This window comes from Sinocyclocheilus grahami, unplaced genomic scaffold (genome assembly GCF_001515645.1).
Source record: "Sinocyclocheilus grahami isolate Dianchi unplaced genomic scaffold, SAMN03320097.WGS_v1.1 scaffold281.1, whole genome shotgun sequence".
Classification (NCBI taxonomy): Eukaryota; Metazoa; Chordata; class Actinopteri; order Cypriniformes; family Cyprinidae; genus Sinocyclocheilus; species Sinocyclocheilus grahami.
This window is the reverse complement of record NW_015505460.1, coordinates 421,607-436,453: the sequence shown is the minus strand read 5'-3', so window position 1 is coordinate 436,453 and position 14,847 is coordinate 421,607. Positions and strand designations below refer to the sequence as shown.

Sequence of the window (14,847 nt, the reverse complement as noted above, 5' to 3'; positions counted from 1 at the left end):
ATTGTATAAGTGTACATGCAATGTAATTTTCTCACACACACACAAGATAATAATAATATGTGGTTGCATATTTAAAGGGATCATATGATGTTGCTAAAAAGAACATTATTTTGTGTATATGGCGTAATGAAATGTGTTTATGCGCTTTAAGGTAAAAAAAAAAACATTATTTTCCACATACTGTACATCATTGTTTCTTCTCTATGCCCCACCTTTCTTAAACGTGTTGATTATTACAAAGCTCATCAGTCTGAAAAGCCTGTCTTTTTACATGTTGTGTTGCATCGCGCCGTGTAAACATAAAACCATGTCTGCATTTATGATTGGAGAAATGACAAACAACAAGCACTACTCTACACTGCCTAAAACTCGCGGTTGAATCGTCAGTGGCAAATTCTTTAAACATAAAAACGTACTTGCAGTCTGTGAGTCAGAACAGCCGGCATTGTAGTCTACTCTTCCAGGATCAGGAAACAGTCCTCCATAAAATGCTCTGCACACATCTGAATATTTGGGTTTAAATGTTCTGGAACAGTGTTGTAAATACAACTTAACCACTGATTTCTAGTCATGTCCTCTTTTGGAAGGCCAAACAAAGTAGTTTCGCTTTCACAACAAAACACAGCATCACACACGGCAGCCTTGAGTGAGCGGAGGCCGGCGTGCTGAGTGAGCAACGGCCGGTGGGCTTGAGAACGGTGTGGCTGGCAGATTCGATAGACTTTAGTTTTTGCAACTTTACAGATCTTCTTTATGCACCAAGAGCTTGTAACGCTTCAAAGAGAAAAGAAAAATTGAAATCGCATCATATGACCCCTTTAATATTTATGTTCAAATATTAACTATTTTCTAATATTTACATTGTTGTTTTGTATTCATTTTTTGTGATGATTATACTGTAAATATGAAGCAACGTTTACTTAATTGATGCACAGTACTTTATGGCTACATACCATTTTGTATAATTAATTTGTAAATGCAATTTCTAATATTAATAATTTCTAATAATGGTTTTAATATTTATGTTGCTGTTATGTTTTTATTTAATGAAGTCATTAATATTTTAGCATATTAAATATATGCATATTCTAAATATGTTATTGTTATGGTGAAATAAATATAAATATATTTAAATCTTTATCTCAACTGCTGACACTTTAGAATCACTATAACATAAAAGCAACTATAAGCAAAGGTGTGCACTGTAGTGCTTTTAAAACATTGCTCTGCGCTTGTCTGACCAGCCTTATACCACAGCATGGGCTCCAGCAATAATCTGAGTTTGGGGCAGGACTATATCTTGTTCCTTTTTTCTCTCTCCCACATCTACTTAAATATGCTGTGGTTGTGTGAATATTAGGAGTAATAATTTACATTACGCTTAGAAAGCCGTTTATCTGTCTGCAATATTGCTTGGAAAGCAGGTCAAACATAATCTCCACAATTCATGGCACTCTTGAGACAGATTTTAGTGCTTAGGCTTTTGGGATATTTTCTTTTGTGCTTAATTGGTGGAAGAGGAACACTGACTGTGAAGACTGTCTTGAGGAATTTGCATCCAACAGTCAGCGTTACACAAGAACACAAGCTCTCCAAGCTTCTCATTGTTCACTGAGCCCCTCAGAGGTTTGAGAGGATCAAGTTCACTGTTGTCAAGGGAGTCGTGTGAAAAGCCCAGAGTACCACTGCCAAACACACACACACACACCGAAAGGTGTAATCAGCCTCTTCTAAATAGTTAGGTGTGTAGTTTCAATGCTAAAATACTTTCTCCTCCCAGTTCAATGAGACTACTAAGTCAAGTCAGTCAGCTGCATGTTGACATAAAGAAGAGTGTAAACACTGTGGCTTTGTGGTGCTTTCAAAATATTACTGTTTGCATCATCAGCTTGACATTCTTAAGGCTGATTTATGCTTCTGCGCTGGACATACACCATAGTGTGTCGGTTTTCATTTATACTTCTGCGTCGTTGTCCGTGTCGACGTGCAGAACAACTGTTTGTCGCGGACAACAAAGTGATGTAATGCTACGTTTTGTAATAAATAAGACACTTATTCTTTGCTTTGTTTTATTTTAAATAAGAAGGTGTAACATTAAAATATATTAAAGTGCAAAAAAAAACACACACAAAACTCCAATACATACAGAGGGGGAGGGGTACTAGCAGACCAATCACAGCCCTTGTGGTCCTGACACAGAATAGCGTACGCAGTTTGCGTTCAGCAGATATTCTCCAAAATGGCGCTACGGTGATGCAGAGAGACACAGAGGAGACAAATTGTTGAATAACTACCACCAGCATCAGCCACCTCTTCATCTCATCAGAGACATGCAGCACTAAACAGTCTCTCGCTGTTGGAGCTTCGTGCTTGTAATAATTTCTGTATCTTTCTCTGATAGTTTTAAATACTTTCACACTACCGATATGTTTGCTGCATTAGTGCATGCCTCTATTTGATCGCGTTAGTCATTGTTCGGTACATATTATTTGGCCTTTTTGGTTATTCGGCCAAACACCGAAAGATTATTTTTTTTGCAATTTTCGGCCATTTAATTTCGGTTGCTGAATATTCGGTGCATCCCTAAAATGTTCTTTTTGGGGTGGAGTAACCCTTTAATGTTTGCTTACAAAACCACCACTGGCTCTGCACCCCTTTACCTAAATTCATTACTTCAGACTTATGAGCCCTTTAGAAGCTTGCGTTCTGCAAGTGAACATCGCTTTATTGTGCCACCCCAAAGAGGCACAAAATCACTTTCACTGACTTTTAAATAAATATATATATAATATATAAATATTTGCATTTATTTTAAGTATTTAGAATTATATTAATGTTAACTATTTATTATTATTATTATTATTATTTATGTTTAAACATTTTTGGGAGTTAAGATGTGTGCAAAATATTGTTCTTTAAAAAAAAAAAAAAACAACAACTTATATATACATAAAATCTTTTTTCTTGAAAATGTTAGATGAGTACAAAACATTTACTTGGTTACACTACCTGATAATGGATTTTAAAATTTTTATTTTATTTTATATTAAAACCGAAATATTAAAGCGTTAAGACAGAATTCAAAGAGTATTCTTTAAAAAAATTTTTTTTTTTCGAAGATACACTTATTTGCCACTTGAACGCATTTAATCAGTCTGGAGCTGCAGGAAAATGACTTCATCACCATTTATGATTTGCAGACTCTCTTCTGCATGGCCTTCGTTGACATTATTGCTATAAACTGGCCTGTTATCAGTCCGTAACTCGATAGCCATCCATTACACCTTTCACCCAAACCAGTTATATAGCATTTCCTCTCAGACTTCCCCCTCAGCCTTGAAGAACACGGTACAAACTCCCTCACCCCAAGTGCATGTGCTCCACTGTTACGCAACCCACGCCGCCTTTGATTATACAATGAAGATTACGCTACACCAAGCATCCTCCAGTGCACCAAAATGTAGTCCAAGGCAGAGAACATATCGTGAAATTTGCATTCCTGAAGGCGATTTACGAGGCACAGATGGCGATATATCTCATGGAGGTCCGTCCGTGACCCGTTTCAATAAAAGTTCTTTCTGTGTCACGTCTACAAGGGAATTTCCCCACCCGTGGTTTCTTTACTTGAGCTAATGTTGCCGACTGTAAAATGCCTGGAGTTCCCTGCTCTGTTTTACAGGCTAGGTGGTCCTGAAGAGCAGGGGTGATTCAATGGAAGGTAGCGTTCCTCCTCAGTATCGACTCAGCCACTCGATAATATAGATGAGCACTCTGCACTGTTGCAGGGATTTAATTTGGCTATGCTGTGAGATAAAACGCATCAATCCAGTGGCACCGTTCTACCTGATTTGATTGGACGCTGCCGTATCTCTTGTTATCTGATTGGCCTCAACACACTACCTTTTGATGATGTTCCTATTTGCATGCTTTTGCATATTTTATGAAGGGAACGCAAGATGGGCAACTCTAATGTTCGAGAAGTTCAGCCAGCTAATTGAGCCTTCATCAGCAGGCTAAACGTTACTCAAATACAAGCTGTAGTCAGTTAAGAAGGGAGCAGGTAGGTGTTACGTCACACAACGGCACCGTCTACAAATAGCACGAAATCCCATCGCTAAAAAAAACGATTTGTGAGCAAGAACCCGAGGAGGCGAAGAAAACCATCCCTCTTGCAAGCAAACCACATCCTATGACTGTAAACGCAGAGCGATGGGGGAACACTTTCCACTTCACTTCTCTGTGTAAATGAGGATGTGATCTAGAATGGCGGACACCGAGGTCATGAGGAAATGGGTCACTTTTCAGAATTAGCCCACTTGTGGTTATGCATTATTTCGATGTGGAACTGAAAATATGTTTGTGCTCGGTGACGCTTTCTGGAGGAAGTCCAATGCTGAGTGGATGTCTTGAAATTGTGGCGTAATATAGAGCGAGTATGAAATATTATTTGAATAAACAACCCTAAACTGTATGTAAACAAATGACCTTGAGAATGTAATGTGTTGCTTGTCTGCTTTAAATCCCAATTTAACCAGTATTTAGAGAGTGTCAAATCTAGGTCAGGTTTAATTTCAAGTAAATTTTCCTGCGCTAAAAAAATTCAACACATCTGTTAGCGCTAACGGACATTTTGGCAGCTTTGTAAAGCCAAAGTCACAATTAATCCAATTGTCAAACTCAAGTAAACAGAAGTATTTTGTAGTAGCCCTCATGTAAACATTTTCAGTGGCAGATGCTTTTACTGCTCTGTAGTCTTGGTGCAACAGCGCCCCCACAGTCCAATGGCCACTTTTGGTACTACAACTTGTTATTCAGCCATGCAGGGCTGTGAAGCCCTTGGTAACCTCTGGCAGCGTAGTACACACTCAGGTTCAGGCTGACAAAGAGAGCTTTTACCCCCTTATTGCACTGTAAAAGAGGCTTTTTATACACGCAATGAGTGGAAGGCAGAGAGCCTTGCAATATCCATATCTTTTCCGATGTCGTTTTTACCGTATATTCTTTGAGCTGGATTTTTGATATTGTTTTTGTCCTTTCTCTCTCAGGCTAGTGTCCTGTGTGCTGACCTCATGGTGTAAGCAGGTGTGAAGATGAGTATTAGCAGCGATGAGGTCAATTTCCTGGTGTATAGATACCTGCAGGAGTCAGGTAGGTGCTGCTTAATTCAAAACAGCCCAAATCAACACTCCAAAACTGTAACTGTTATACAGCTTTTGCTTATTAACAGCGATGGTTGATAATGACTGTTAATATCCAAAAAGGACCAAAAAAAAACAGTCTACATGTCTTCTGAATCCACATGAAAAGAATATTATTATCAGAATATTATTTTCATTCTTTATTGCAAATAACACAGATATGTAAGCATATCTGTCAGTAATATCTACTATCAGCGTTGATTACAGTAAAACACTAGGACTGTTCACAGTCAGGGTGTTCTTTGAGGGAGCACACACACACACACACACACACACACGATACCCTCCATGTAGCTGTGAGCTTGGAGAGAAAGTTGATCCAGCAAGCGTCACGCTAAAGTGTTTATCATTCCCTCTGGCAGGGTTTTCCCACTCAGCCTTCACATTCGGCATTGAGAGCCACATCAGTCAGTCTAACATCAACGGCGCCCTAGTGCCCCCTGCTGCCCTGATCTCCATTATCCAGAAGGGCCTGCAGTACGTGGAGGCCGAAGTCAGCATCAATGAGGTGAGAGCATAGCTTTATTTACAAAATCAATCAAGATGCCGATACTTACCTGCAACAAGGATTTTTAAAATTAACAATTACATTTGTGTATTTAATACTTACTTTTAGAATAATTTTTAGATTGATATTAATTTAGTTGAATCTCACAAAAAATTATATATTTTATGATTATTGTAATTACATATATACAGTATATATACTGTATGTATGTGTATATATATATATATATATGTATGTATGTATGTATGTATATGTATGTATGTATATATGTATGTATATATGTATGTATGTATGTGTATATATATATATAGGGTACAACGGGCTAAAGGCCCACCTTACGAAAAAATTTGCTATTCACTGTGCCTAAAATGAATAATTGCAGAAAAAAAAATATATGTTGTATTGAACATTAATGGAGCAACAGATTTTGTGTGAAAATAAATCATTCAAGTTGTTTATTTTGTTTAAAAATCTTAAATGTATGAGGTGGCAAGAGGAGCCTTTTACCCCACACACAGGGTAAAAGGCACACGGTATTGATACAAATACTTCAGCTAAAATAATGTTTTTTTAAAAATAATGTCTAAGTTAATACTTTTACTAAGTTAATTCTAGAATGTCTAGAAAATACTAAAGTTTGTATTTTCTGCTCATTTTGAAAAATAAAATATATATTTTTTTCAGTAAATATACTGTCATTAAAATGTTAATATAAAAATATATTTTAAAATACAGAAACAAAATCGATTTAATAAGTAAAGATTCTGAAAGTATTGAAGGAGATCCAGTAATAATTGAATGTATATTTACAGTAGTAACAACCAATGATATTTTATTATATGATATGATTAATATTATATATATATATATATATATATATATATATATATATAGTTTTTATAGTAATATTTAGTAACACACACACGCACACATATATTTTTTTATTTTTGTTATTTTGTTATTTTAAATTTAGTTAGTTTTAGTATTTTTTTAAATATCTACACAGTAGATACACACAACAGTAAATATACTATTATAGTTTTTAATAGTTATATTTAGTAACATATATATTATAGTAATATTTTTTCAATTAGTTTTTATTTTAATATTTTCCATTTTAATTTTAAAGTCCTAGTAATTTTGTGTTTGTTGTCTTTTTGTTTTTTTATATTAATATATATAGTTTTTATACACTTTTTTCAGTTTTATTTATTATAGTGCATCAAATTCAACTAAATAAAAAATGTTCCCTTGAAAACTAGCTGAAATGATATTTTATTTAATTTCCGTTTAAAAAAAATTATGGTTATCTTAGGTAATAAATATTATAATTATATAAATATATTATAAACAAAAAATATTTTACATTTTAATTACTGTAATTATGTATTATGCTTAAATATATATATATATATATCATTTGCTTTGTGATATTATTGACAAATGTCTTTCAAAAAATAGGCTTCATATTTTTAATGCAAAATTATAATTACTTTTTTATTCTTTTGATTATATTTGATTAAATACATCCTGGAGATGCTTTCATGAGATTGACCCCGTTATGATATTTATTATGATGCACAAAATCCTGGTAACGTTAAATGAGAGCCTGACTGATACTTTGATTTCTGTCTGCAGGACGGCACGCTGTTCGATGGGCGGCCAATTGAATCTCTGTCATTGATTGATGCGGTGATGCCCGATGTCGTACAGACACGGCAGCAGGCGTACCGAGACAAACTGGCCCAGCAACAGGCCACCGCAGCTCCCTCTGCAACCAGCACCAACATGCAGGGTAACGCCAAAAACGGAGAAAACACCGCAAACGGAGAGGAGAACGGTGCTCACGCCTTACCTAGTGAGTCAACAAATGAATCTGAATCACCTCACGCTGTTTATCATTGTTCAAAACAAGTTTTTCCTTAAAATGTAAAAATGTTTGTAAATGTTTTTGCTTTCAGTTATGTACTGCGGCTGTAAATCAAAGAGCTGTTGCATTTTCTCTCAGTGATGGATGTCATGTAACGTCTTCTGGGTGTATGTTAGTCCTCATGACCCTCTGTCTTTACAGATAACCACGCAGACATGATGGACGTGGACGTAGATGTGGAGATCCCTCAGAATAAAGCCATGGTGCTGAGAGGTCACGAGTCAGAGGTCTTTATCTGCGCCTGGAACCCTGTCAGTGACCTGCTCGCCTCTGGGTCAGTTATACAGCCCGCTTGTCTTCTGAATCTTTGCATCACTAAATCTATTCAGTTGTTCATCCACAGTAGGGGGACGCACCAATCAGAAACCTAGATCAGTAACTACGCTAATACTGATCTTTTAAAATGGATTGGCATCTGTCAGTCATCTCCAATTCAGTACTCTGAGTTAAACACTGTCAATCTACAGAAAAAGCACAGGAGTATCCAAAAGTTTTCTTTTGCACTCAATGTAATTTTTAAATACACATTGTAATTTGCTTGAATTTTTTTACATTTAAATTAACATTTTTATTACGAGTTCATTGATAGGAATGGTTTGAAAATATTTCTTGATTTTAATTGTTTCTGATTTTGAGAACCGATAAAAATTATTTGTAGCGTGCTTCCCACCCAAAAAAATAAGCTTTGTGCCTTGTTACTTGTTTATTATCATTAAACAGTTATTTTTATGTTATTATAATACAAATAGCCTTGTGTGCAATGTGTTTGTATACAAGTCAGTTGTTAATTTTAACCTTTAAAAAAGAAAGTACCAACTGACAGTATAGTTTACAGCATTAGTTTGAGGTTTTTGCCTCTTGAGAAAAATCTACCTGATATATATCCAAATTAATTGATATTGAATCAAAATTAAGATCACAGTTTAAAGGGATAGTTTGCCCAAAAATTTTAATTCTGTCACTCACCCTCATGTCGTTCCAAACCCCTAAGACCTTTGTTCATCTTTGAAACACAAATTAAGATATTTTTTATGAAATCAAAGAGCTTTCTGACTAGGGGTCGACCGATATGTTTTTCAGGGCCAATGCCGATACAGATTATTACAGATCAAGTAGACCGATAACATATATTTTGAAACGATATATATGTCTGGTGTAAAAATGAAAATGAATGTCAAAATTAAGAATAACAAGGGCTCTGACAAAAACTGCCTTCCCTGGTGTTGGTTGTGTAGTACTCCCACACTGCACTTCTTACTCTTGTCTTCCTCTGTGTATCCATCTGCAGTAAGGGTAATATAAAGAGAGAGCTATAAGTGGGGCCACTGTATGCTTCATGATTAAGCATATGAATACTGTACTACAGCTAAACAGCTTGGGGAAATGCAAGTATTTGGCTTCCAATAATTTACATGTTAGAAATGTATGTGTAATAGCATAACCTCTCATAATTCCTCAATCATTTTCTGATGGCTAAAACATAAGACTGCAACTATTTTCATGAATTTATAACACTATTAGCTTTTTTTTACAGGCACCCTTAGTTCAGAAGCCTATTGAAATGTCTTGGCCTATATGATGCTAGAAATTTCAGTTAGTTTTAATTTACAGTACAGTGCAAATGAAGGCATAAATCAATTAAATGTATCTTTTAATCAAATGAGAGTTAAACTTTATTTTTTGGCAAACAAAGGGTTTACTATTCAAATTAAAACATGGAAGAAATAGCGCATTGTGTGATTATTCTTTTAAACAAAAGTTGTAATAATTGTTGTAGTAGTATTATGTATATCATACTGCACCACAGTAATATATTTCTGATCATTTCTTTAAACTAACCTGAACTTATATTTTGACGGGTTGTCATGAGGAACTTTTAAGTTTCTGTAGTCTATGTAAGTGTTTCCCATACATTGCTTTATTTGTGGCGCCCGCCACAATATCAAAACTGACCGCCACAAATAGATTTTCCATAAGGCTTTGAATTCGTTGAATAAACATGAGCACTGCACGTTTCAAAATTGTGTTTTTATATCACTGTATATCTGAAGGAAACCGACTGTCTTCAGAAGATTTTGGATGTCATTTTCATTTCTCCTTGCATGTAATAACTGATAAAGATTGTGAGCGGAGCACTGCTTTGTGTACAGCGTTACCGGGGAAACCTTGATCTCTATCACTCCAACAGCGCCTCCTGCTGCCAGAGAATGAACTTGTATGTGTATATATATATATATATATATGCCGCCACACCAGTGTAAGTCTGTGGGAAACACTCAGGAAGTGACTCTCAGAGGGAGTCAGAGCAGTTCTGGAGATGTTGTTCATGTATTTATGTCCTCATGTAGTGAGACAACAGAAGCTGAAATCACCGCGAGCGTCGCACACTTTGTATGAGTAGAAAACAAAACCACACGTCTGTGCCGTTTATAATAATAATAATAATTCCTTACATTTTATATAGAGCTTTTCTGGGCACTCAAAGCACTTTACATAGAAGGGGGGGGGGGGATCTCCTCAACCACCACCAGTGTGCAGCATCCACCTGGATGATGCTGGATGATGAATTTACATACACCATGCAGAACATGCAGGATTATTATTTAAATAGTATTTTTGCGGCTTAATATTTACAGATACTAGTCCATATCGCGACTCTATTTAAGTGTACTGACCTACTTTTGATGAATTCATCCAAACTTTGACAAATTCAATGACATTTTGCGTCATACAGTAAATTCCATTTATATGACTGGATTCCGAGATTCCGTCCACATTTTATGCATCGCGGAAATCATAGATAATATTGAGGTGTTTTGCAACTTCAGTGTAACGTTAGTGGATTGTGATTTATTGCAAATTAAGCAACGTCTGCTGCTGCCTTACCTTTGAGAGACAACTTGTGCGTGATCACTGAAGCAGCTGCAGTTAGCAAGCGCTTTCGGAGTGAGAGTGAATTCCGCATTGATTGGTCGGACTCGTGACTCCCAACAAATCAGATGGGCGGTGGGCGGAGATTACTTTAGACCTCAGAGTGGTGTGTTCTGACAGGCTGCATCAGAGCCAAATGAGAGCGCGTTTCAAAATTAAGTTATTTTATCGGCGAATCTGTTTTGAAAATTACCGATAAGCATAAAAATGCTTAATATCGGCGCCGATAATCAGTTGACCCCTATTTCTGAACCTGCATAGACAGCAACGCAATTACCACATTCAAGGCCCAGAAAAGTGGTAAAGACAGAAATAGTCCATGTGACGTCAGTGGTTCAACCGTAATGTTATGAATCTACGAGAATACTTTTTGTATGCAAAGAAAACAAAAATAATGACTTTATTCAACGTAGCTTCATAAAATTATGGTTGAACCACTGTCACATGGACTGTTTTAACAATGTCCTTACTACCTTTCTGGGTCTTGAACATGTCAGTTGCATTGCTGCCTATGCAGGGTTAGAAAGCTCGCGGATTTCATCAAAAATATCTTAATTTGTGTTTCGAAGATAAACGGAGGTCTTGCAGGATTGGAACGACACGAGGGTGAGTAATTAATGACAGAATATTCATTTTTGGGTGAACTTATCCCTTTAATCTAATCGCAAGCTTGTGAATCAAAATCAAATCTCAAAATGTATGTCAATACCCAGCCTTAGTGTGGAATAGATATTATAAACAGATGAAGACTAAAAGCTGGCAGTGGATTGCTCAAGTATCGATATTAGGAAAGAAAGAGTGCGACTGGTGCATCTGTAGAAGTTAAAAGGCAGTGAATGCAGAGTTATTTGATCCTCTGGCTCTCTGCAGGTCTGGAGACTCAACGGCGCGCATCTGGAATCTGAGCGAGAACAGCAGTAGTAGCTCTACACAGCTCGTCCTGAGGCACTGCATACGGGAAGGTGGCCAAGACGTGCCCAGCAACAAAGACGTCACCTCATTAGACTGGAACGTGAGTTCAGCTACGGCACGCTCCCTCTGTTCTAAAACTCTGTGTATTATGAAAGACTAACATTTCCTCTTTGTGTTTATCAGAGTGAAGGTACACTATTAGCCACAGGCTCCTATGACGGCTTTGCAAGAATATGGACTAAAGATGGTAAGCAGACAGGTTTTTTTGCCTTCTGTGCCAACATGCTGTGCTCCGTCATTCCATTCAGCAGACTGATAACTGTTCATTCACAGGTAATCTGGCCAGTACCCTTGGTCAACATAAAGGTCCAATATTCGCATTAAAATGGAACAAAAAAGGAAACTTTATCCTCAGCGCTGGTGTTGATAAGGTAAGAAAATAAGCTACAGTCTGTAAAGTGTAGTAAGAAAGCACCAAGAACAATAGCAACATGCTACAAACTACCAGACAAACTACCAGAATACCTTAGCAACAGCTAACTACATCCTGACAATCAGCTAGAACAGGGCAGTGTTATTTTATGACATAATAGTATTAAATATAATATAAAATATTTAGAATTATTTCATTTTAAATGTTTAGTAATTTTGTTTTTGTAATTTTTCTTAGTTTAAAAAAAATTAAATCTATGCAGAATTTATTTTTATTTATTATAGTTTTAGTACTTCATACACTAAATGAAAATGAGAACTAGCTGATAATAAATAAATATCTTCTAGTTAATATGTTGTGAGTGGCGCACAAATTACCCACGTCACCTTTAAATATACATTATATTTTACTCTGTCACAGATGATTTAATATATCCTCCTTTTCTTCAGACAACAATCATTTGGGATGCTCACACAGGGGAAGCCAAACAGCAGTTCCCGTTTCATTCAGGTTCACACAGATTCCACTTTATATTGAATTGTTCACCATGTCAGAATAATATTATTGACTATTTTAAAGCTCTTACGCTGTAGCCTATTCTCCCTCTCACCTCAGCACCCGCTCTGGACGTGGACTGGCAGAGTAACAACACGTTTGCCTCCTGTAGCACAGACATGTGCATCCATGTGTGCAAACTGGGCCAGGACCGACCCATTAAGACATTCCAAGGACACACAGTAAGACCTGTCTGCTTGTCCTGCCTTTCCTACATGTCCAGTCTGCCAAAAGGATCAATATCAAACTCTTTCTCTCTTTCTCCAGAATGAAGTTAATGCAATCAAATGGGATCCGACTGGTAACCTGCTGGCGTCGTGTTCTGATGATATGACTCTTAAGGTAAGACCCCTTCCAATGTTATTTATCAATTCAGAGTCATTTTTTCATACTGTGCTACTAAGCCGAGTGCAAGTCTGTGGTACACATTTCAGCAGGTGTTTTGATAATGCAAGTGCTGTCCTGGTGGTCTAAATAATTGCTTCTTCCAACGTCCTAGATCTGGAGTATGAAACAGGACACTTGTGTTCATGATTTGCAAGCTCACAGCAAAGAAATCTACACTATCAAATGGAGCCCCACAGGTCCAGGAACCAACAACCCTAATGCCAATCTAATGCTGGCCAGGTAGAGTAATACACACTCACCTGCTGCTACTTTTCACATATTGTACACTTGCAGTACACATTCAAAATGAAACCAGATCAGTTAAAGGAAACAAGCAACAAGTGAAAGACTTTTTGAAAGATTTGCTTTGGAGATTTTCACATTAATGAAAGTTGTGGGAAAGCTATTAATGCACATTTGCTACTGTGAGTAGTTATAGACTGGTATACTGTATATCAGTTAGCCTCAATGACAGCCTGTAGTCTCCTGGGCATGCTGTCACCAGCTTCATGCAAACCTCAACTTCAATGTTTTTTCTCAGACTCTGTCTGAATAATTTTTGGTCCCAAATTTGTATCAATTTTACTGGTAGTCCACTGTATGAAGAATTTTTGGGTATGATTTGTCACAGTTTACTTTATTTTGCTATCCTCACTTACATAAATGAACTATAGTGTCCTGCACCCACTAGTAAAAAAATATCAAAAATGATATCTGGTCTCTGAATAATTTTTGGTTTGACTGTATATCCTTCGGTTATTTTCACACTTAATTATGGCCATTAAAATGTATTTTACAAGTTTTTGTTACTTTCACTGTTCATTGTTTTGCTCTATGTACATCATCTTTAATTTTAATAGGATTAGAGCTGCTCCATTGCAGCGGCTTTGTACTGTAATCACGCACTTTGCTGTAATAATGCAGGAAACCACTCGTTATAAATCTCCTAACTGTGATATTTTCAGAAATAGAAGTCGCATTTTTTCATCTGAAACGTGCTGCGATTTATATTCCAAAGCCACTCGTATAATGCAGAAACACTCCAGCAAGCAAAACATGCGCAACGCGTGCAGGTATTTGTACAGGTGCAGAATAGTACAGCCTAGCGCATTTCACACAGGCTGCTAGATTCACTTTTGCCAGAAAGTCGTGTATGCCTAAGGTTGAAAATAAATGATGTTTATAGTGAATGCCCATATAAATGGTCTTATTTTTACAATTGAGTTTTAATCCAAATTATGCGTGTGCTAAGTGAGTGAACATCAAAGTTCACGCAACAGAAGTGCGCGTGCTCTCTCTCTCTCTCTCTCGCTTTCTCTCTCTCCCTACCGTTAAGTAACTTGTGCATTGTTTTATTTACTTGTTTTGACATATCAGACCGAACTACAAACTTTTCAGTGATGTCTGTGAGAAAGGCATATTCACTCGACAAGCTCGCGCATCTGCGCTGCCACGCGCTCAATCCACTCAAGAGTGCTTTGTTTATCAGCTCGCGAACATCACATCCTTAACTCCATTCTGCTGTCTGTTGTTCTGTTGTCGGTGTTTCATTGTCTGAATATGGCGCTTATCACATGCTGTGTGGTATCGGCGTTTGGTATCGGGGCATTTTAACGAGTACGAGTACAGGAGCTCAGTATGGGCCCGATACCGGGTGCATCCCTAATATCAGACAATATTTTTGTTGGTTATTTACCACACACACCTGTCAATGAACATAATGTTCCAACTGTTTTCTTAAATTTAAATAAGTGTGTCTGCACCGTATGCGCTAAAGGCGTCCCAAGTTCGAATCCCAGCTCGAGGACCTTTTCTGATCCCACCCCCTTCTCTCGATCCTACTTCGCTTCCTGTATATTCTACACTATACTATCATAATTAAATTTTTTTAGAAGTGCCATATCAGGGTGTTTTATTTTCTTTAATTTATATATATATATATATATATATATATATATATATATAGTTGTGTGTGTATATATATGTGTGTGTG

The 14,847-nt window shown here is 36.7% G+C and overlaps 1 protein-coding gene across 4 annotated transcripts in view; it reads left to right on the top strand.

Annotated features, from left to right (window-relative positions):
- tbl1xr1a (TBL1X/Y related 1a) overlaps positions 1-14,847 on the top strand; it is a 92,711-nt gene that overhangs the window by 72,839 nt on the left and 5,025 nt on the right. For 3 of the 4 annotated variants that reach the window (XM_016292124.1, XM_016292121.1, XM_016292120.1), the window contains 11 exons: positions 5,046-5,148; positions 5,561-5,706; positions 7,345-7,564; positions 7,778-7,910; positions 11,438-11,579; positions 11,663-11,726; positions 11,813-11,910; positions 12,362-12,422; positions 12,528-12,649; positions 12,735-12,809; positions 12,967-13,094. In XM_016292124.1, the coding sequence (XP_016147610.1) occupies positions 5,091-5,148; positions 5,561-5,706; positions 7,345-7,564; positions 7,778-7,910; positions 11,438-11,579; positions 11,663-11,726; positions 11,813-11,910; positions 12,362-12,422; positions 12,528-12,649; positions 12,735-12,809; positions 12,967-13,094 (1,247 nt within the window). In that variant the 5' untranslated portion in view covers positions 5,046-5,090. The remainder of the gene's footprint in view (positions 1-5,045; positions 5,149-5,560; positions 5,707-7,344; positions 7,565-7,777; positions 7,911-11,437; positions 11,580-11,662; positions 11,727-11,812; positions 11,911-12,361; positions 12,423-12,527; positions 12,650-12,734; positions 12,810-12,966; positions 13,095-14,847) is intronic. The other variant, XM_016292122.1, reaches the window with a different exon arrangement.